The 23,137-nt window shown below is 37.0% G+C and overlaps 2 protein-coding genes across 2 annotated transcripts in view; one reads left to right on the top strand and one right to left on the bottom strand.

The window, feature by feature from the left end:
* Positions 1-1,826: 1,826 nt before the first annotated feature.
* polr2h (RNA polymerase II, I and III subunit H) lies at positions 1,827-5,541 on the bottom strand. Its single transcript, XM_084722241.1, has 6 exons — positions 5,338-5,541; positions 4,319-4,411; positions 3,890-3,973; positions 3,470-3,563; positions 3,242-3,325; positions 1,827-1,974 (listed from the first exon to the last, which is right to left on the bottom strand). The coding sequence occupies exons 2-6, from the start codon at positions 4,389-4,391 to the stop codon at positions 1,857-1,859; spliced, it is 453 nt and encodes a 150-aa protein (XP_084578367.1). The 5' UTR covers positions 4,392-4,411; positions 5,338-5,541; the 3' UTR covers positions 1,827-1,856.
* A 785-nt stretch (positions 5,542-6,326) lies between these two features.
* The window catches only part of armc9 (armadillo repeat containing 9), a 38,925-nt gene continuing 22,114 nt past the window's right edge, over positions 6,327-23,137 (top strand). The window contains exons 1-13 of the mRNA XM_084723243.1: positions 6,327-6,506; positions 7,368-7,493; positions 7,995-8,165; positions 8,973-9,128; positions 9,259-9,351; positions 10,693-10,717; positions 12,094-12,251; positions 12,590-12,688; positions 14,454-14,489; positions 18,418-18,452; positions 18,552-18,663; positions 19,335-19,427; positions 22,435-22,525. Coding sequence (XP_084579369.1) covers positions 6,432-6,506; positions 7,368-7,493; positions 7,995-8,165; positions 8,973-9,128; positions 9,259-9,351; positions 10,693-10,717; positions 12,094-12,251; positions 12,590-12,688; positions 14,454-14,489; positions 18,418-18,452; positions 18,552-18,663; positions 19,335-19,427; positions 22,435-22,525 — 1,270 coding nt within the window. The 5' untranslated portion in view covers positions 6,327-6,431. The remainder of the gene's footprint in view (positions 6,507-7,367; positions 7,494-7,994; positions 8,166-8,972; positions 9,129-9,258; positions 9,352-10,692; positions 10,718-12,093; positions 12,252-12,589; positions 12,689-14,453; positions 14,490-18,417; positions 18,453-18,551; positions 18,664-19,334; positions 19,428-22,434; positions 22,526-23,137) is intronic.

Below are 23,137 nucleotides of genomic sequence, written 5' to 3'. Positions count from 1 at the left end.
AGATGAAAAACAGTGTAGCGTGTAAGGTCAAATAAGGTAGCAGCTACTATTACTCACACAAAGATAATTGTGTTAGAATATTGATATCAAAGCTGATTTTAATCAAAAGCTTTTCTTCACTCTCTGATTTGAGCTGATGGAGTTTTCACTGGAACTGTGTTGTACCTATAGTAACTAACTAAGACCATGTTTCATAAGAAGAAGTTTGCAACTGTTCCATTTTTTAAAAAAGTAACATTTCAAAGTTGTGTTTAGTCAGTCCTTCTGTATTGTATATTACAGACTGGCCAGTGCTTTATTTATTGAGTGTAGAAATAAACGCCTTGCACCCAAACATCCGTGTGGTGCAGTGTCACGTATTTTGGATGCCGCAGGGAAGAGTGTCACTTCCTGTCTCCACTAGGTGACGCTACAGAACAGCCACTAATTATACAGGGTGTCCACAAAGTCTCCTTGCAATTTAAAAAAATTATTACAAAAGCAACTGATGAGATATGTTAATCAGATTTGTTCTATGTACTCAGTGGTTATCAAAGTTTTTAAACACATTCATGCTTCACACATGAAGCAAAAGATCACTGATGTCATTGCCTCCATTGATGAGGCGATGCTACAGCGAACATGGCAAGAAATCGAGTACCATCTTGATGTGCTTCATGCAACTAGTGGTGCCCATATAGAGGTGTATTAAATGAGGCAAAAAAACTTCAATATCTACTTTTCATTTTGTAATAATTTCCACAGATTTGTCTATTCATTTGCTTTTGTAATAAATTTAAGTTGTAAAGAGACTTGATGGACACCCTGTATGTTATGATTCAGTATATTAAGTGGAGACCGCACTGTAAAAAGTTAAAAAAAAAAAAAAAAAAAGTAAAAAAGGCTTACTTCCTGTTGCCAATATGTGGCACAATGAATATAACTCCTGATTGGCATATAGATGTGATCAGGAAGGGACTATGATTGGCTCATTTATACTCAAATTACAGCAACTTCCTGTTTCGTGGCGAGACATCAATGTTCAACATTACTCCACAGTAGCTAAATCTTTCAATAATTTTTGATCACAAACTAGTCTACATGGCACACACAAATTCTGAAGTCAATCTGATTAATTCTGTAGAAGTTCATGAAAATACAACACATGGAAACTTTCACACATGTTGGTAAAACATACCGGTGGGGCTACTTGGTTGAAATTTTGTAAGGAGGGCTATCGAGCCCTTTAGCCCTTTAGCCATGCCCATGCAAAAGACCCACAAAATAAGTAATTTGTCACCATGACTGATGCATGTACCACATTTCATATGCTGTCGAGCATGTTTAGGCCTCCCACAATGTGATTCACTTGGACAAAGAAATAAAGAAAAATAGTAATTCCTTCAGATACAATAGGGTCCTAGCTCCACTTGGTGCTTGGACCATAATAAAGCCTAATTCCACGTTTGAAAGAGCACATGTGCTGTTGCTGCTGTACAGTTTATGGTTGGAAGAAAAATAATTTATTCTTTTAAAGTATGATCCAAGGACACTGACTCAATTTGTATAAAAAGAAATCTTTATTTACAGATCGCCAGCAGGAGGAGGTTGCAACAGTTCTTGAGTGTCACAGTCTTTAGTCTGTAGTCCATATCCTTAATGGAAATATTTTGCAACTACCAGAATAAAAGAAAAACTGAATGTTTTCTTCTGCATCCATGTGCTATTCTGCCTGTGAGCTGCTCCTGGAGATGGTCATATGCTCCAGACTTGGGAACATGAATGTTTTCAGTATGCAGTTCAGCATGACTGTGACAGTGGAAGAACCAGGTTATGTGAGGGGGGGGGGGGGGGGGGGGGGGGGGCAGAGTTGGGTTTTAGAAGGCCAGTTTCTTCATGAGGAGGTAAACCCTGGAGTCCACCTCAAAGCCGTGAAGGTTGTTGGCATCTCCCTGCAGCCTCATGAGGAGGCCACCGTAAGACACATAGGCAGAGCTGCAAGAAGAAGCACATACATGCTTTTACTAAAGCTGACAAATGAGAGGGACTACAAAGTTTGTACAAATTAATGTCATTTTGATAATGACATTACCTACTTATCTCAAGCACACAAAAACTTTGTTGAGCTGACTTTTCATTCATTAAGACCATCATCATATTTTGCAGAGAGTAGTCTACTAATCATAATCAACTTCGTATTTTATTGTAAATTTTCTATTCATGCTACTTGACTTGCAGTAGTTGCATTTGATGTTTAATATTTACTATGTTTATTGTTATGTACCTAAACATAAAGGCAAATTTCACCTATGTGAAAACCTATTTGGCAGTAAACCTGATTGTGATTCTTATGAACTACCTTCAGTGTATTCACAACATGAGTTACTGACTTTTGTTACACAAAAATGTTGGCTGTAATTGTGAACAATTTAAATTGATCAGCAATGCAAATGTTCAATCAAATATCAATTCAATGCTGTTTCTGTGGTCATTTTATGTTGTTACTGGCCATTGCTGTACTCACAGCTGCACAACTGCAATGCTACTTCTTATTATACTTATTTGGCCAATTAAATTAAAAACAACTTTTTTAATCACACAAGGAGCAATTTGTTAGAGCAGCTTATTATACATAGAAATCAATGAGTAACATAGAAACAAATAAATCATGATATCAGTGAACTAAATGTGGAATAGAATCTAAAAATAATATTGATATATAATCTTGCTAAAACACAATAAAAGGATCAGATTAATGATGACAATGGTTCATTTAGTAGCGCATTTAGTAGATGGATTGCAGACGGAATAAACGACTTTACAGGCAGGTAAAACATAACAATGCCATGAGAGCAACAGAGAAAATTAACTAGCAAGAACCTGTCTGCAAGAAGCCAGGATACCTGCTGCTTTCCAGGGAATTGGTTGGTTACAAAAAGAACTAAGATCTTATTGATTCAATCTGATGATCTGAGCACAGATTTTAACAACACTGTTCAGCCTGTTTCTGTATTTTATTGTGAGGCTGTGAAACCAGTAGACAAAAGAAAAACTCATGAAACTGTCAAGAAAAGACTGATAAAAACAGCAAAGGATGACGGGACTGACAGAAAAAGAACCTGGTGTACTGAGAAGGGAATTCTGTTACCCCCTCTTCATTCAATAATATAAGTTAAGGGATTATATTAACATAAAATGAGGCCTTACAATTAAACAAAGACTTAACTCCAAAGCTTCATTTAAACCAAGCAACATCACTCACAGGCGTGTGGCTGCTTCTGTTGACGTCTCATCGCCCTCAATCTTGTAAACCTTCCCGTACATCACATAATCAAACTGGTCCGCTCTGGAAATGTAAACAAAGTTAAATAAGAGCACAAGTCTAAGCCAGAAAACATACTGCATACCAAAGAGGACAGCGTACCAAATCGCATTCAGAGGAAGTATGGTAATATTACATAGATTAATATATGAAGAGAAAATGTCTTACCTAGATGGCCGGTCATCCTGAGGATTGTACTCTCCATCATCTGGTGTTCCGTCTTCATACAACGTGCTGGCAATGACCAGTCTGAACTTGTCACCTTAATAGAATGGACACATTGGCAAACAAAGTGGGTTTAATTGTGTCAATGATTTATATCAGTGATTTTATCTTTACCTTTATCTAACAGTGCAAGCGAGTATGCCCAAACAATTAATCTGACCCCCTTATAAAAAAGTAGAACAAATGTTTCACATTTGAGAGGTGCAAATTAACTCTGATGACACAGGAAATGTAACTGATTTATCAGACCATATTGTATATAAACTGAATTTAGATCATGACTGTGTTCAACAGAAACATCCATTAAATGACTTAAACTTAAGAAAATAAATATACACAAAGAAACAAAAGACCCCTTCTTACCAAGATCAACTGGATAGATCTGAATGTTCACATCCAAGATGAGGTCCATCTTAAAAGACTCACTTTCACAATGTAGACGAGATACTGCAACAAATAATCAGTCACCATAGAGTCTGGATTAGTCAATTTGCAGTTTTAAAACAAAGGACACTGAGTGAAAACCACACTGGATACATGATAGCTGGAACATATGCATAAAGAGCAAGAAAAAGGGGAAAATATTTGGGTTTTTAGCTTGGTAGAAGCTAGCCTTTATGGTTTTTAGATCATGACATTTTCTTTAAACAATAAGGTTGTTGATTACCCGCAGAAAGTACTAGTATAATAGTAAAGACCAGAGACTATAACAATATATAAACATTTGCCCATCAGCTGGTGTTATAACTTCTCACTTCCCACCATATTGTTTCATAAAGACATTTTACACACCTCTGTCAAACTTCTTGCCATCAGGATCAATGTCCTTTACATCAAAGATATCCTCAAACAGAATTCCAGCCATCTTTGTCCTGATCTGTGAACCTGGAAAGGAAAAAGACAAAGGATATCATTAGGACAGTTTTCGTTTAATAAGTAAGTAAATACACAAAAACAACTAACATTGTCTAGGAAGCTTTTGACTTCAATGACAAGTGTTCATATTTTATCCAGTGATAGGGAAAGTATGCTTTTACACCAAGGTGTCTACAGGTTTCATAAAGTCAAACATGTTTAAAGCTGTTTTAATCTCCAGGGTAAAAGATATCTAACACTGGTCATATCAATCGATATATGTTATGATTTTTAAAAAATGCAAATGGTAATACAAATATACATTTATAAAGTATATCCTTAGCTTGTATTATTGTCTGTATTACCATAACTGACAACAAACAAGAGGAAGACTCTGATAAAGCTGCACACTGATAAATACACATTCATCATCAAAACAGAGGGAGAGTCAACAGAAAAAGCTCATATTTAAGTGTCATGAAAAAGTTATGTTTTATGGGGTTTATGATTTAAAGCATTGTCGCATATGTTGAGAACACAATCTGTCGAAAACAGCCTATTGCCAGTTACATCAAACTAGAGGCTGCTGAAATAAAGCTTATACCACGATTTGCTTGTTCAAAGTTCATACCTATGTCTGGAGGTTCAAACAATATGGCAACAATGACCACTAACTTGAGTTTTCACGGAAACGGTGCTTCATCTAAAATAAATTATAGACCTTATGGTGAAATGCTCACAGTTTTTCATATCTCGCACAATGTACAACTCAGTTTGCTGGTTACTATAACACTGTAAACCATTGTTATTTTACTAACGTGGCCGCAGCCATAACTTCAAATGAACATTAGCCAAACTTATGAGCTCCTGTCATGTTAACTACAACTTCAACAGTGTTGCGAATCCAGGCTAGCTGTTAGCTTTAGCATGCTGTGCAAACAATTCGCCAAGCTTACCTCAAGATGAAGTATTTATATTGTACTGTGCACAGAATGACGTCGCAGTCACCGTTTCTCTCTGTGTTAATGTGTGTTTAAAGTGTTCGCTAAAGACAGATATCTTTTTTAGAACAAAACTTCATTCATTACGATATGAGACAGACAGATGTGCCGCGGAGGAACAATGTGCTCAACCTTTGACACGCAAACTGCTTCCGCTCGTCGAAAAGACAAACTCTTTCCTGGTTATACTAGCAATGTTGATATTGAAAATAGTTTGAAAATAGTTATTTTATGTGTGTCTTTATCTGACAATGTAAACAATATTGCTTTAAAAAAAAACAACGTTAATTATATATCTGTCGTTACTGTTATGTTCAAGACATTTACGACATTTGCCTCCACTTTCCAGCCTGCATTTCCCAGTCTTTTGGTTGCTAGGTGTTTTGTGTACGGTTGCTAGCTAATGGCTAGCTAACTAATGTCAGTGTATGTGAAGCCTATACGCCTTGCCGAAAATGCATTATATAAGATTAAATAGTGGATGAATACGTTGAAATCGATATAAGCCTTTAATCACAAAGCAAGTGATGTGCGAATAAGGTGAGAATTATGTTTATGTCCTATTAACGTCAGGTAACGTTGACTAATTAGCCTGTCAGCTAGTTAGCTAGCTGTTAGTACTAGCTTATTTTTGCTAAAGTTGATGTTGTCGCTGAAGTTGAAAATTGAAGATTACCTTAGCATTCAAAAGCAGAGACAGTCTGATGTCTGTGTTTATGCTGTGGTTTTACTGTTTTAAAATGTTGGAACATCTGTATTACATCATTAAGAATATTGCCATTAGTAACATTAACACCTTTGCATTGCAGCTTTACCTAAACTTTAGCGTCTGAAACTCAAAAAATAGTTAAAAATCAGTTGCGCCTTTGTGAAACCAAAGCACATTACAATTAAGTTATCTCGGTGCTGCACTTTCTAACATGACTGTTGACAGTGCCATGTTCTGTCCTATCCTTGTAGGCTCGGCAGAATGCTTCCTGGACATACAAACGTTATTTAATGAGAGCAGAAGTCTGTTAGTAGGTCTTTTAAAGGTTTTGAACACTCCCATGAGTTCCAGGGAGGCAGTCAAGATGGGGGACATCTTGGCAACTGAAGCCGATCTTCTTGGGATGATCAAGGAGGTAACAAATTTAAAATTTGAATATGGACACCGAATCAGGGTTGCCAGGTCTGTGTGACTAATAAAGCAGCCAAACGGCAGGTCAAAACCAGCCCAACAGCCAATTAGACTGGCCCATACACTCGCACAATACCAGCACTCAAAACATGCCTCTGCTAAACCATATACACTGCTTTTAAAGAATTGCTATCATTGCTAAGTGTATTGCAATTTCCACAGAACAGAGAGAATCACCGTAAATGTTTAGCATGTCAGCACTGAAGACAGTTTTACCTACACACTTTTTTCATCTAGATTCTATAATCCCCTTCTGTTATTAGATACAGTGTGTTAAGTAAAAGTAAAGTAGAGCTCTGTGAACATGTGCTGATTCACAAACTTACCTGTTGCTTTGTCTTTTTGCTTTCTCTACCCATTTTCCACCCATCTTCCTCCCTGCCTGAGCATGGCATGTTATATTTTTATAGGGTTTTTGTATAAATAAATAATTTCAATTAAAATATGGATTTATACATATAAAGGACATACAGATATAATGCATGTTATTTGCATACAAAATAGGTCCATCTAGCTAGCAGACAAAAGAAGTAGCCCAATTCTACAGAAAAAATGCAGACTTGGCAACTCTGCACAGATAAATATCTAAAACCACAATAAGCATCAGGACACTTAAATTAATAAAGATCCCCAACTTTTATTCAATAAACTATGCTTGATCATGTATGATATTATAGAGAGATTTGTCAAGACAAGAGATGTGCAATTTAAGTTTAAATTAGATTACTTAAAACACAAGTCCGTTCTGTTCTGCACTAGTTAAGATGGAGTTTGTGACATTTGTGCTTGTTTGTGCTTTTTGTAGTACCTCAAGTTTGAAGACTTTGAAGAGACTGTTCACAGTTTTGACAAAGAGTGCAAAAACAAAGGCAAGCTTGTCTCAAAGCCTCAAGGAAGTACTCTCAGAGACTCAAAGACTCGTGTCATACAGGTAAATGATACAGTTCATACAACCCGTCTTTTCAGCAGATTTGTTGATTATTTCTATAGGTGACAACTAGGGATGGACAGGAAAAGTGATGAAAGGATAGGCTATTTGCCTAAACATAGCTAATTATTACCATGCATTTGTGACAACCTAAGAAATATTAGCCTATATTTTCTGTGTTAGTATTACAGAACTATGGTGCAGTCCAAAAGCAACTGTCTTGAATGGTCCATGGCACAATCGAGACTTGCAAACTCAGTTCTTTTAAAACATTTTTTTCTAATGTTAAGCTTTTTGTAATTTGATTTTTTATTGATCCTGTCTCTAAACAGTGTCATTTTTTTTAAATGCATCTTATCGTGTATCAATTATCACTGTGTGATTAAGTAATAAAATGCTGATAAAAACTTGCAAATTGTTCTTTCTGATGGATGATATCTTTCATATCTTTCCAGAATTATTGACGTCCCCTAACCCACTCTTCTTTAACTCTGACTTTTCCAGAAAGACCTCCTTAGCTCTTTTGATGATGGAGACCACAAAGTGTTCTTTGAACTGTGGACAGACAATATTCCCTCTGAGATTAAAGACACTGATGCTGAGGCCCAGAGCTTGGAGTTCTACCTTCACATCCACTTCACCATCTACCCACTGAGGAAGCACCCTGGTAGACACGTATGTAGATCCAAGTTTGTATGTTTTTTTTTGTTTTCTTGTTTTAATTTACTTTTACCAGGTGTTTTACTTTTTTTTGTATTGTCTGCAAACAAAATCCATCTATGTCATGCAACCCTAGTGTTCCCTGAAGCTGAATATCATGCTGTTTTTCCAAGTGTCCACTAAGCTGTGCTACAGGCTTTTTCTTAGTAGGCTGTCTATGCTGATGTTGCGCTATACAAGCAATCATTTCTCGATGACAGAGCTGCAACAATTATCAACTACCATTAACTGTTAACTATTAAATGAATCCCCAACTATTTTGATAATCATTTCATCGGTTTGACAGTTTTTTTTTTTTTTTTTACAACTTCTTAAATGTAGACATTTTCTGGTTTCTTGACTTCCCTATGAAAGTAAACTGAATATCTTTGGGGTGTGGCAAGAAAAGACATTTGAAAATGTAATTTCGGACTTTGGGAAACACTGATCAACATTTTTAATAATTGTCTTACATTTTATAGACAAAACAGCGAATCGATTCATCAAGAAAATAATCAACAAATTAATTGACAGTGCAGATAATCCTTAGTTGCAGCCCTTCTCGATATGAGCTAATATACATTTCACTGTGTAGGTTATTGTAGTTTGAGTTTATATATGTGCATGGATGTGAAGTTATTTAGTTTTCAGTGGTGGTGACAGGTTAAGAGACAAACTCATATAATTTGAAAGAATGTATGTACGCAACAGAAAAAGTGTTTGAAATAACTTAATGGGTTTAACTGACATTTTGTTGTTAAAAAAACCCAAATCTGTCTCTAGGATCGAGCTGAGTTTGAGGACAGGATTTCCCACTTCAAGCAGTACCTGGAGACTCGGGGAGCAGCACTGAGCCAGACGACAAAGTTTTTGCCTTACTATGCCTTGCCTTTCGTTCCCAACCCCACGGTCCACCCCTCCTTCAAAGATCTATTCCAGGTACTCTGCTAATTATGGAAAATTACCTACTTGATTATTGCCAACTAGTAATTACACGATACAGCTGTACCTACTGCAACCATCAGAATCAACATAACCATATTTTTTTCAAACTACTTAATATACTTAGGATTCCTGGATACCACAGTTGAAGGATAAGCTGGAGCAGTTTCTGTCAGTGACACTGAAGCCATCCAACACCCCGAGGCTGCTGAATTTATATGTATCCTTTATTGTGACTTCCTCACTGAGAAAACCATCAGAGTACAGATGCATGACTATATTTGTGTCTCACTGACTTTAAAGTTCTTAGTGGCGTGATATGAATAACAAATCAAAAAACAGGTTTTATGCAAACATAAAACAGTGTTTCTGTATGACACACACTACCTCCACAGCTAAATAGTTGTTGTAGAAAAATAACTTTTTTTTAATGAAATGTTAATTTAACTTCTTACACCACCATTGAACTGGATATTTGGGAGTGGTATCCTACTAAACTGCCAGTGGTTAACTGTGTATATACAGAACCTGACTGCTCTCACAGAAGTGGCTTACAAAACTGTATTTAGCAAAACATTAAGTAAAAGTTTTGTAGACTCATTAAAGGACACAAGTGTCTCTGGGAATTGGCTTCAGAATAATAAGTCAGCTAGTGGAGAAAAACACAACTAAATCTAGACAAAAACAACTCAGGGATTTAACACAAGCCAAGTACAGAGTGATTTCCATTCTGTCTTCTTGCTGAGCTGCACATTTAAGTCTCAAATAAAAAGCCTTTCTGAAGGTCACTAAAGAATTCATTAACAGCCCAACTGTTGCCCAGGCCTAGTCGTTTCATATCCTGCAAACAAATTCTGTCTTGATTTGCATATATAAATGGCTGGGTCTGAATATGGCAAGACCTAATCTGACACTAACTCACCCTAGCCCCTTCAAAGGAGAAGGGCAAGTGAAGGATGACGCGCTTTGTTGTTTTTACTGGAAACCCAGTGAATTGACTTTCCTCCCTGTACATTCATGAAACTAAACCCTAACCCTGGCAGATAATCAAAGCATACAGATTGACATGGCAACTGTCACCTCAAGGGCTGACCAGAGAAAAAGGAGAGCGATTATCTAACATATCTAATAATATCATATGCAAACACTTCAATGGACTGCATGTTTGGCAGCTGAGACAACATGCATGAAAACACATATTCATTTGGTGTAGTGGCTTTGCTACACGAGTGTATGTGACACTGAGTGATAGCTGTGCTTGCACCACAACAGGGTTTTATGAAATAGATCTACTCCTCCTTTTTCAAAACAAACTAATATTGATTCTGTATCAACACTTAAATCTCTTCATACAGTAAAATAGATCATCTTAATCAAAAGCAAATGTTTCTGTGACAATTTCTTCTTCAACCAGGATGTATAACACACTGTCTTTTTGTCTTAATCAAGGCATTATATATGTGATCTGGATAAGAAAGATGGATTAGAAAACAAACACAGTAGAAATGTTTGATAAGTGTTTAGTTGAGCACAAGTGTATTCTTTAACAGGTGTCATGTAGAAGGAGGGAGGAAAGAATACGAAAGGTAAATATTCCTCTCAAATAATCTGCCTTTTGCGGTGTATTGCAGTTATTATATCTGTGTCAGTTATTCAGTGATTTCTTGAGTAGATGCCGTAATATTTTAGCTTTCATTTAAATCTTGAATCCATATCCTGGAAAGGAGTACGAGATACCTACACACTGAAATCTTAAGACCACACCTGCATATTGCTTAACAGTGGTAGAAAAAACATTCACGGCAAAGGTTACAAAACTCTTTCTCCAGTCATAAACACAAATGAGTCTTACTATGCAACTTTCATCATAAATATCCCTAAGATAATGATTAATCACATGTGTTGACTCATTTGTACTGTTGTGATGTAGTTCTGTCAGTGTTGCAATTGTATAGAATTGGCATTTGAAATACGGACTTGCAGATCTCAAAGGAGAGTGCAGGTTATATGAGGTACTTTTTCATAGTTATTGTATTAGTATCAGTAGATGCTGGTTGGCACACCCCCAATTTGGAGAAACAGCAGGAGTATTGGTGTAAGAAGCTAAGCAATGTAAGGCTGTGGACAGGGTCAGCAGCAAAACTTATTTTAGCCACCTAGAAAAATCAATATCATTTTAAGTGTACACTGTATTTAGAATTTTTTCATCACTTAAGCTTGGTATCTGACAGCCATTTCTAATGGGAAACCATCGTTAGGTAAGTAAATATTGCTGTCTTCAAAGCCACCAGACTCCTTAAGAAAAATTACCTTGCAGAACCATTTTTCAATCCTAGTGCTGCCTTGATCTGTTACATTGTTTGTGTTGTGTGTATTCAGTGTTTTAAAGGGTTAGGTCTGATTCACCAAAGACACACAATACACAAACAGACTGTTTGATTGAGGCACTGGCAGACCAGCAACTCCTGACTTCTACCAATTAAAATAATTGTTTTTGCCAAAGAAGTCTGGTTGCTTTGGAGAAACCAATATTTGGCTTATGTAATGGCAGTGTCCCATCGGAAAAGGGTGTCTGACGACTAGGTACAGCAGTGAAAGCATTCTGTAGCATATATTTAAACTCATATTGACTGTTATAGGTGTCTTAATATGTTTTACTGCTGACCCTGTCCACAGCAGTGCATTTCTTAGTTTCTGCACTGATGCTCCTGCCGCTCCAAACTCCAAAGGGAGCATGCCAACCGTCATCTACTGTAGGTAATACACTGACTAGGGATAAGTAACTCATACAACCCCATTCAAAAAATCTGATGTGTAAAATTTCTTTTAAAATTTTCCATTTTCAAATTATGATAATCACTTTCATTGCAGAGAGGAAACACAGAGGTTGTCACTCTTGATACAAATGTTTTTTGTTTGTCTATTTTCTGCAAAATTTGTCTTTCTTTATGTGACTGCACAGAGGCCATACAGCAGTTACAGCTCCAGCTGGTTGAATCAGATCGGCGCATTGGTAGCTGCATGCGAAAGTTCAACAAGATGCAGGCCGACTACCACAATCTGATTGGAATCGCAGCTGAGCTGGTCGACTCATTGGAGGCCACCGTCAGCGGAAAAATGGTGAGTTGAATTGATTGTGGCGCAAACAAACACACATTCTAACGCACAGACTACAGACACAAACTACGCAGAAAGAGACACTCACAAGCTGACACATATGAGCTAATGTGTAGCTTAATTAGCTTGTTACTAACATGTGTAAAGTTCACAGTTGTATATGCAAACAAAAACTGGTTTTATACACATGTAGTTTTAAAACAGTATTTTTAATATGCACATGTGTGCTCCTGGGTAGCACTGCTCTTAAAAACAGGGGCACAAAACTGGTGACCCTGCTCTTCCTCCCCCTGCCCACACTCAGTATCTTAAAGCTCATGGGGCCTGTCGTGTTTTTGCAGATCTCCCCTGAGTACCTGCAGAGTGTGTGTGTTCGCCTGTTAAGCAGCCAGATGAGGCAGAGCGTGGTGCAGAGCACTGACTTCACCAGACCTGGCACTGTGAGTGAGAGCACACAGACCTCTCTGTTGTCCCACTTTCCCCTTCACACCTCACTGGTAGAAGAATAACAAATCAGAAGGCCTCAAGGTAAAGATGACTTTAGGACAGGCATGGAAAATGTCAAGTGGGGGGGACTGTTGATGGAAGCCGCAGCTTTACACCTGAATACTGTCAGAGAAAACAGCTTTTGAGGCTTGTGTGACGTTGCACATGTTGGTCAAGTTGACACTGTGTTTGAAAAGGAGTTTTAAATGATGTTTGAAAAAGGAAGGTTTTTCTGTCCTTTGTTCTCGGCATCCTGGACATTGTGAAGCTGACTTACAGCTGTGTAGTAATCCTGGAAGACGGCGACTGGATCCTGGTGTTGCATTAATGTACACACATGTGGAAAGCTTGTTGAAAAGATAACTACACATTAGGGATGCACCTATAGATCATTTTAGTAATTTAGTATTCTGACAATTATTCCATCAAATCATCACATAAAAAGTACTTTTGTTTTATTAAGGAGCAATAGTAAATATACAAAAGAGAAAATAAGACAAGTATCTTAAACTAAGCAGCTAATTGGTTTTCCTTTTAGAAAAAAAAAATATGTTACAATACTACACAGTTTACTACTAATACTATGCTCTATGGTATTATAGGGCTAATGTTCAATGAGCTGGACATGCTGCAAAATCATCCCAACAGAGTGGTGCAGGACTTGAATCACCCTGAAAGGCACAAAATATTAATTTAAAATAATTTTATTGATATTAAAATTATTTTGTTGCTCTTCCAGTGTCTATGATCAGAACTGCTTCCAGAGCAATGATCTTTTATTTATAGCATAATGGTCTGCTGTACAGAAATAGAAGACCTTAGAATGCCATATTGACCAATCAGAATTGAGTATTTAACAAAACTTCATAATTATATACTACAATAAATATAACTGATTATACACTATACAGTGTATTAATACTTCTCTCTGTAGTCTTGCTCAATGTCCCGCCCACAGCACTATCTGAGTGGTTACACTTCACAAGTAATGGCCACTCAATACTGAAGGCTGCATTACGGACAGGCACGGGTATGCTTTGTTTTGAAAGAAAGCAGCAGATATCGCAGAAGTTACAATAAACATCACAATCTTATGATCTATGTCTATGATGACAAGCATGCCCAGTTTCCCAGTTCCACCACTGAAAATGTCACAGTGGCAGTAAAACTTTATTTCACGTTAAATTTGGTCCACAGTGACACACTAACTGTGTTCAGTTGCTCCACCACTTTGCTGTATGGATTAAACAAAGCTTCAATGCCAGGAATTTGCATCATTGATTAGTTTTTAAGTAACTTTAATATACATTACACAACTCTAAGCAATAAGTAGGAAATAAACAATTTCAAACACCAGTCACAGTAGCTCACAAAATTTAAAATGTATTAATCACTTTTGAAATTTCTATTTATACGTTGGTTAAAATAAAAATGATGTTTACGGTTGATTGCATGCAAGAGGAGCTGGTAGAAATATTCAAATTAAACAGCAAATAGCTGGTGAAAATTTTCATACCCTTGCTGCCACTGTTTGGTAGTTGTTACAGTGTGACTAAACTGAAACTGTCCACTCGAAAATCTCGACAATCATGCTTGCTGTCATTGGCCTCCATTGTGGCGTTGAACTCTGGTTTGTGAAATCTTGCTTCTTTCTGTTTTCAACTGATCAACTTCTTTCTGTGTGTTTGTGTTTTGCGTGTGATGCTTTTGTCCACAAAGGGATATTACTCTATGAGTCCCTATGATGATGGCTATGTAAGTTTCATATGTTTTCATCTTTACTCTCTGTCATCGCTCAGGTCCCCACTTGTCATCCTGCTTGTGCCTCACCGTGTCTTTTCTTCCTCCTTCTCCTCTTCTTAACTTTCCCTCTACTTCCCCCTCCTTTACTATAGATATACATTTCTTGGCCTGCCTTTGTACTCACTATATTCCTTGTCATTTTCCTCTGTGTTCCTACTAGATCGTCCTAGTTTAAAGGGATGTTTGGCCTCGTTTGTTGTAAGAGTGACCTCTTTTGTCAGACCCCTTGTTAAGCCAAACAAGAGCGTCTCTTTTAGGGTGTACCTCTTCATTAAAATCATTTGTTCTTAAAGATCGCAGGCATTGTTCCTCCTCTCAAAACTCTTGTCTGTCTTCTTTGTTTAAGGTAAATGCTGTCGGGTCATTTTTCTCCCCTTACAGTTTCTTTAACAGTACGGTTTTTGAAAGAATTTGGACATGGTGACAGGACAAGAATGGCCAACACAGGGCGCTTAGATGTAAAAGCAAACCTCCCACGCTCAGGTTGTCAAACAGGTTAGGTTAAATTACAGCAGTTTGAAAAGAGTCAACCAGAACACTTTATATAATCGTTACAGTTCTTAACATGATTAATAGCAGGAACTCAAGTTATGATATAACATATTAAGTAATAATGCAGATTTATATATATTTATTTCCATAATATGTCAGGTCAAGCCTTTAACTGCTGGGTGAAGTAAAAATGAAAACAGCCCCAGCCTAAATCTGCCAGCATTTGGCTGGTGGGTAAAATGATAGTTCAGATTATTTGAAGTGGGATTGTATGAGGTACTTATGGATAGTCTGCGTATTACCTACAGTAGATGGTGGTCAGCACGCCTCCAGTTTGGGGAAACAAAATGTGTTTTAAGCACGTTCTGCAAGGAAAAATTACTGATTTAAACAATGGAGTCTGGTGGGTTTGAAGAGTGATATTTGTCTCACAGAAAAGTGATTCCCCATCGGAAAAGCCTGTCTGACAGCAAGGTAAATCAATGAAAATATTCAAAATATGGTGTACAATTAAAGCATCAGTAGACAACATTGTTTTAATATAATTGAGAAATAATTTCATAAAAAAAAACTTTAAGCATATTGTAAATCACTTGTTCTGAGAGAGAACTAGACTTCTGCACCTCCTCTATGGCTCTGTTTTCAGAATTTAGACAATCTGCCCCGTGACGGTAGACTTTAACCAATTACAGGTCTTTTAGGACCTGGGGGACTCCTCCTACTAGTGCAGCAGCACGTGCACGTTCCTTCTGTGAGACCCTGAGTCAATGACGGAAACTACTGCAGGAAAAGTTGCTATAAAACGGCATTATAATAAACAGAAAAGAGCCTAATGAGCAACATGAAAAACAGAATACGAAACGTAACTCAGATGAGACTCCAAAATCAACCGTTTTCAGGCTTTCTACCTACTGCAGCTTTAAACTGATATGAATATGAATATTTTTAGGTGGGCCTTTTTTAAATGGTCGAAAATAGATTTTGTTGCAGACTAGGGGTGCCAACCATCATCTGTTGTAGATAAAACAAAGACTATTAATACGTATCTTATACAACCCTGCTTCACATAATCTGAACTGTCCATTTTGTTAACTTCCCATTCAGATGGCCAAAAGACGATGGACAATAATAAGCGTTGCTGATAATCTGGATAAAATCTCAGTCTCAGTCTCAGCTGTAACAGAGACCTGAGATCATATTTCTCCTTGCATAAACAAGCAGCTGTTCCACATCTTGTAACATAAATCCGTAATTGACCATAATTATCAGACTCTTTGAGATGGCTCTCACAGATTTCTTTTTGCTACACCACTGTGATTTAGCTTGCTGCAGGAAAAAAACCTGGATGAGACCAGGGAGCAGAACCGTCTGCTTAGACAATAACATCAACAATAGGTGGCCTTCAGATTTTGTCCCCACGGTCATAAAACAGTAAATGGTGAGAAGACACACTAAAGAGGTGAATAGAGTAAAGGCTTCTCTTATGTAAACTGAGCATTGTCAGAGAATTCAGGTCAAGCTTTTGCTTTGTGTACCTGAAATCTGAGATAACTGTACCCTTAAAATCAAGTTTTATTAAAAATCTAGAAACAAAAAAGTTCCAAAAAAGTTGTGATGCTGTGTAAAATGTCATAAATACATAATGCAATGATTTGCAAATATTTTTAGACCTATATTCAATTCCGTACAGTACAAGGACAAGATATTTAATCTTCAAACTAATTAACTTAATTGTTTTTGTAATTATACACATACATTATAATCAGAATTTGATGCTTGCAACGCATTCCAAAGAAGAGTTGTTGAAGCACCTCATAATGCCCAGAGACAGACTTGTCTAGTAGCCAAACTGTTTTACTACAAAGCCACACTGTTGTAACACGTGCAGAATACATTTTAGCATTGTCATGCTGAAATTAGCAGAAATGTCTCTGAAAAAGATGTTATCTGGATGCAGCTTATGTTGCTCCAAAACCTATTTGTGTGTGAAATCCTGAAATTCCTAGCAGAGAAACATTATTCTTAAACTGTTGGACTATTTGCCCTTGTAGTTTTTCACAAAGTGGCGAACCTCGCCTCCTTGAAAGTGAACAACTGAGCCTTTCAAGGCCAATCATGATACTATCACCTGTTTACCTGCTTAATGGTCCAAACAGGTATTTTTGAGCATTCAACAACTTTCCCAATCAGGCATCAAATTCAGTATGAGTGTATATAAGTAAGATAAATACATAAATAAATCAATAATCAGGTTGAACATTAAATATCTTGTCTTTGTACTCTCAAGCAAAGATTAAATCAAAGGCAACTGGACTTGTTCATAAAGCTTGTTTATAAATCTTGATAAAAATCTTTAATCTTTGCTTGAGATTACAATGACCTGGATGAATGAGAACATTCACGGACTTGTCTTTGTGCTGTATTGAATTGAATACAAGTCAAAAAAAGATTTGCAAATCATTGCATTCTGTTTTATTTAGGTTTTACACAGCGTCCCAACTTTTTTGGAATTGGGATTTGCAGAAATTACTTGATGTAGTTTTTCCTCCTCCAGTTGTTGCAGTCTTGGACGTCTCTATTAATCAGGACTCCCAGAGTAAAGGTTCCCCAGTGTCAAATGTCTCAGGGAAACATGCCCCCTTGCCCTTGAGCATTCTTCGGGGGAACTGCAATGTTTATAAAGAAAGGAATTTGGGAAGGAATCCAAGTATCAATGTTCTCCTCCGCTTCCGTATTATCTACTGCACACCAAAGCAAAAATGTGTCCAGACCACCTGATACCTCAGACAACATGGATCACTCCCCTGTTCCTGCTGTGGCCCTAACCACCCAGGTTTCAGATTGGATTTCAGAGGTTTAAAAAATCCTTTTAAGAGTAGAAAACACTGATAATTAGTTCTTTCACCGTTCCTTCACACACCTACACCACCACAACAATGACATAATTATTACTCTGTTCAGAAGCCTTCATTTCCTTTTGTCCAAAACAACAATATGTAAGCCTGTGGTACAAGTACACTGAGGTTAAACAAATAAAGGGATGGCTATTTCACACTAACCTGCTCACTCTGGTACTTTTTAATTGCTGAATTATTTTACCCTACTTGTCACTGACTGCATGGGGAATGTTGTCAAACAGTATGATGCTGTATGTCTTGGGGTTCAGCATGTAGCACAAGCATGATGTATGCATGTCCAAGAAACTACTAATGACTTATTTAGACAACATCTAACCAGGTAGTAAGGATGATAAAAGATGAGCAGTCGCATGTGTTATGTTTCCCCACTTTAGACTAAGAAAATGATAAATGTAGTCTGAAATACTGAAATCCTGAAATACACTCTGCTCCTCTTTGTCCTCTTTTCTCAATTCTGCTCCCTCTTACAGGCCTCCTCCATGCTGCGAGCATCCATTGCACCACAGTAAGTTTTACATTTGGAGGAATTTTCTGTTAAACTGTACATCTTGACAAGTGCCATGATAAAACATAGCTGGCATGTCTCTTTTTTATTTATCTTCAGGAGATCCAAGGAGGTGCCAATGCTGCCCTCACTGGACTATGACAAGCTAAAGAAAGACTTGGTTGAAGGTCCAGAAAGACTCAGGTCCCTGCTGCTTCAGGCACTGCGCTGGGTGAGAATTCATATTCTGAAGCAGTATTTTTATCTCCTGTCTCTCTTGTTTTGTCATACTCTGCTGATTCTTTTTGTCCACTCCTTTAAGGCTGTAACCCACACTTTTCACATACCTTAATCCTCACGTGTGCTCTACTTTACTTTTGTTACTCGCTGTTTTACTGTTGTCTTCCACTCAGAGCTGATTAAAGTTTGGTCTAAAGTTTGTAGCAAAATGTCAGAGTATCAGTCTTCTGGAACATGTAACACAAAGTTTCTTATGGCAAAAAATTGGGAAGAAAGTGCTAACTAGCTGGTACACATAAAAAACACAGCAACATAAACCTGGCCCTACGCCGTGATTCCAAATTACTTACACAATTTTTGGACCCTCTAAACAAAATGACATCTATTAGGATTAGTTGTGATATTAGCCTCCATTAGCATTTTACAGAAAGGCCAGTGAGGTGGTCTGTAATAGTTATTTTTATGATTCTTTTAAGAAAGGTAAACAAAGTGATGCAAGTTAAACTGAGCAAATGTAGCACTTCTGTGATCTGCAGGTTTTATGGTGAATTAGCTTACAGCAGGTTGTGAGCATGAATGAGAGGAGAGTATCATTCATATCACTTTGTGTGTCTGTTCTTTTGAGTGTTCACTGGTGGGTCTTTTTCTCACGTGTTCTTTTAGAGACTCACTCGCTCACTCCCAGGTGAACAGAGGGACACAGTGCTTCAGGCCTATATCAGTAACGATCTGCTGGAGCGCTACAGCACTAAACAGGTGAGACCAGAGGACTACGGCTTTTCATGTAATCATACCATGTTATGTTTTAACACTATAAAGCCATTACTTTGGTGGATTTCTTCCAACATGGCTACTGATACAGACAGAAATAACTGCGATTTTCTTTTTCTCCCAACGTATATTTTATGCAACCACGAGAGTCAAAGAAACAAATAACTTCTTGTCTATTGGCCTCACTGCCTAATTAATCCCCAGGCTCTAATTTCAGGCAGGCCTGAGCTGCTGAACTGGCACCTTTGCTGGGTGCACACAGGTCTGTTCCTCACCTGCCATTGACTTAATGCTGCGCAGTGTACCAATCGTATGCTTCTGAGATATTTGTTTTTATGAATGATAAGTTGTCCCTTTGCATCCCCTGTAGATGGTAAGAAGAATCCATTTCCTTCAAAAACAAAAACATGTCTGCCACAAAGAATTTCATCAACTACAGATACAGTATTTTTATTATTTAAAAAAAACTCTCAAAATGATGATTGATAGTTATCAGAGGTGAACACTGAAACAATCGTATTCAAAATGTAATAGTATATGTAAAATATTTTGGATGCTAACAATGTCTTGATAGTTAAGGCATATATAGTTAGACACATATTGGCCCATAATATTATCTATGTAACTTTGTACTTTTATTATTATAGAATTATTTTTAACAATTTTATTCTGACTGGAGACTTCTTTAGGACATGTTCCCAGCCGTAGATTGAGTTGCAGTTTCTTTAGCAATTTATTTAACAAAGGATCTGTCAAGGAAACACAGATTATATTCCAAATTTAAGCCAATCAAAAGGCTTTCAGAAGCCTAACTGCCACATGTCGTTGTGTTGCTTTATTGTTTGCGCTCTTCTTTTCTTTTCTTCTATTATTGTCTTTTCACATTCCTTTCACCTAGTCTTTAGCTGTAGGGCGCCATGTTAAAGAAAATCCCTTTACAGAAGAGAAAATGATCCTCACCTCACACCTGAGTTCTTTGTTTTTGTACTCACAGTGGTGCTCCAAGCCACCTCTAAATGACACCATTCACTGTAGAGAGCCGCAATAATAGAAGAAGAGTGTCATTTTCTTGCAGTCAAATCACAGACATAAATGTTCTGTGTTTGGCAAAAGCCTAAAAAGGTGGTGGTGGTTCTAGCAGTGCTGATAGGGGAGCATGATATCATTCTGTTTTCTGATTAGGGACAGTTCCATAAAGCTTACTTATCTTTGTCCCAATGCCAACTGTTAGACTTTCTGCCTTTCTTGCCTGACTTAAATGCAAAAATTGTACTGACAAATCAACATCATGCTGCCTCCTTGACCTTCACTAAGCTTGTGGTGCACAATGATGCAGTGAGCCAGTTAAGCTATGCAGTTAAACACTTCCAATAAAGGCTGAAGAGAAGAGCTGACTGGATGCAAATGTGAAACTGTGAAAACAGTATTGGACAACAAATGAAATGATAGGGATTAGAAATCAGAAAACTACGAGAGGCCATAGACAATAGTAACAAAGTTCTCTAAAATGAGTTAGCTATTATATTAATAAAGACACTGGGTTTACAAAAGTATAGACCAACTAGTTGCAGTTGCAGTAATTAATCTAGTAAACACTGAATGTTCTCATTAAGTCCACAAGACTAAAAGTAAAAAGAGTAAAACAACAGTTTGATGTCTGTCAATATTTGCCTTTGCACTCTATAATTGCCATATAACTATATATGTTAAGGAGGAACTACTATAGAACTGTGCCAGTAGTTCTACAGTAGTTGCTGCAAGCTTACAAGCAACAAATTGTCCAACTGAAACCAACTGCTGATGCAAAATACCACTGTGGGACAAAACCCACAAGGAAATGTGGAGCATGTGAAAATGAGGGGATGAGTGATATAGTGAGTAATGAGGTTAAAAACAAAAACAACTAAAGCAGCTCTCACAGTAAGGCAACACATCATGACAACATTTGAGTAAAGCTACCCCTATCAAAGTTTCTGAAATTTACACGCGGAAATTACCACGAGGTACAAACTGGGTCAGATGAGATGATGCCACACTATTTGAACTAGAAGTAAAATCCAAATGTAGCATGTTTCATCTATAGGTATCACTTGATAATAACTATCATTAATAAATGGGAAGTTGACAGTTAATTAAACTAATTAAACTTAATACTTATGTGACTGTTAACATCAAATGTTTACATATGATTAATCAGTACATCAGTTGCAACTTTATAATGACCAAAATACAGTCAATATAGATAAACTACACACTATTCATTAACTATGTACAACATATTTTAAACATCACTTGCAATGTTACAATAATTATACATTACACATCATAATACATGCCCAAAAAACTGCTTGGGTAGGTTTAGGCAACCAAACCACTTGGATGAGGTGATGAAAAGGACATAATGTAATGTAACATATGTAAGTATGTGATGATAACAACTATTAACTTAAGTTTAATTAATTATCAATTTAGCATGTATTAATGATGGTTATTATAAAGTGTCACCCATCTATGTGTTTTTATTCCTGTATAACGAGACAAATGGTAGCAAAGGCACAATAAGGGCACTGCTAGTTGTTCATAAAATACCAATGCAGTGTAATGCAGTGGTAAGATGTTCTCTAAATGTGCTTTATAAAAAGCGTTGGTTATGTGGGTGGTATTAGCTACAGTGCAGGTTGCTTACCGTAATTCCAGTTCATCTGCACCTGCAGCTACATCAGTTTTGATCATTTCTCACATTCCAGATTTCTCTCCACCTGTTAAATGATGCTCTGTCCACATTTAAAAAAATAAACCAAATGCAAAACATGCTGTGGGTAGTTTCAGGAAGTCTGGGAGATTGGAGTGCTTTAAAAAACAAAAGAAACCCAGGGTTGACTGCACCTTTTTTCAAAAAAGCTCATAGCTTATGGAAATTTGCAAGTAAAATGTTACTGATTGTACCTGAAGATAGATATTTAAAACTGCCCTACATTTTATGTTTTCATAGAAAACCGTGCTTCATTTAATGAGAGAGAAGAACGAGATTATCCGCCAGTACATGGCTCGTCTTATCAATGCATTCGCTTCCCTTGCAGAAGGTAAGTGCTCTGGCATTATGTTTGGTTATTTTTGCATGATGACTGGATGCATTTGGAGATATAGATTCATGGAAACCTTTTATCATAACTTTCCATTCAGGTTTGAAACCTCTAATGATCTTTTGCAGCAGCATGCCAGTAACTATGAAGGAGTTTTTGTAAAGACAAATATCATTTGTGCTCACATGTATTACTTTCTGTTATGTAGAAAGTGGTTGTGGTAAGATTATTATTACGACAGCTTTCATTCTGAATGGTGAAAAGGGTTAGGGTTAGGGTTAGGGTTACTCAGGTAACATGTAATGTGACACCAGAAAATTTGAATTCCTTGGAACTACATTTCTTCACAGTAACAGGAATGGGTTAAGATGGAAGAAATATAATGTGGATCAGGTTTACCCAACATTGTTGAGCTTAGTTTGCTTTGCTTCTGTTTAGGAGATAATACGTTTAGGAGATAATTAGGAGTTGTATTGTTGTTTTGTCCTCACAAGTCTTCACTGTTGTACATACAAATTAATTGGCACATTTATGGCTTTTTCACATCCATCTTAATAAAAAAGATGGATAAAAAGATACTTTGCCCAGTGAGGCTCTAAAATATCAATAAGT

This window comes from Lutjanus erythropterus, chromosome 7 (genome assembly GCF_056507025.1).
Source record: "Lutjanus erythropterus isolate fLutEry1 chromosome 7, fLutEry1.hap2, whole genome shotgun sequence".
Classification (NCBI taxonomy): Eukaryota; Metazoa; Chordata; class Actinopteri; order Lutjaniformes; family Lutjanidae; genus Lutjanus; species Lutjanus erythropterus.
This window is presented reverse-complemented; position numbering and strand designations above follow the sequence as displayed.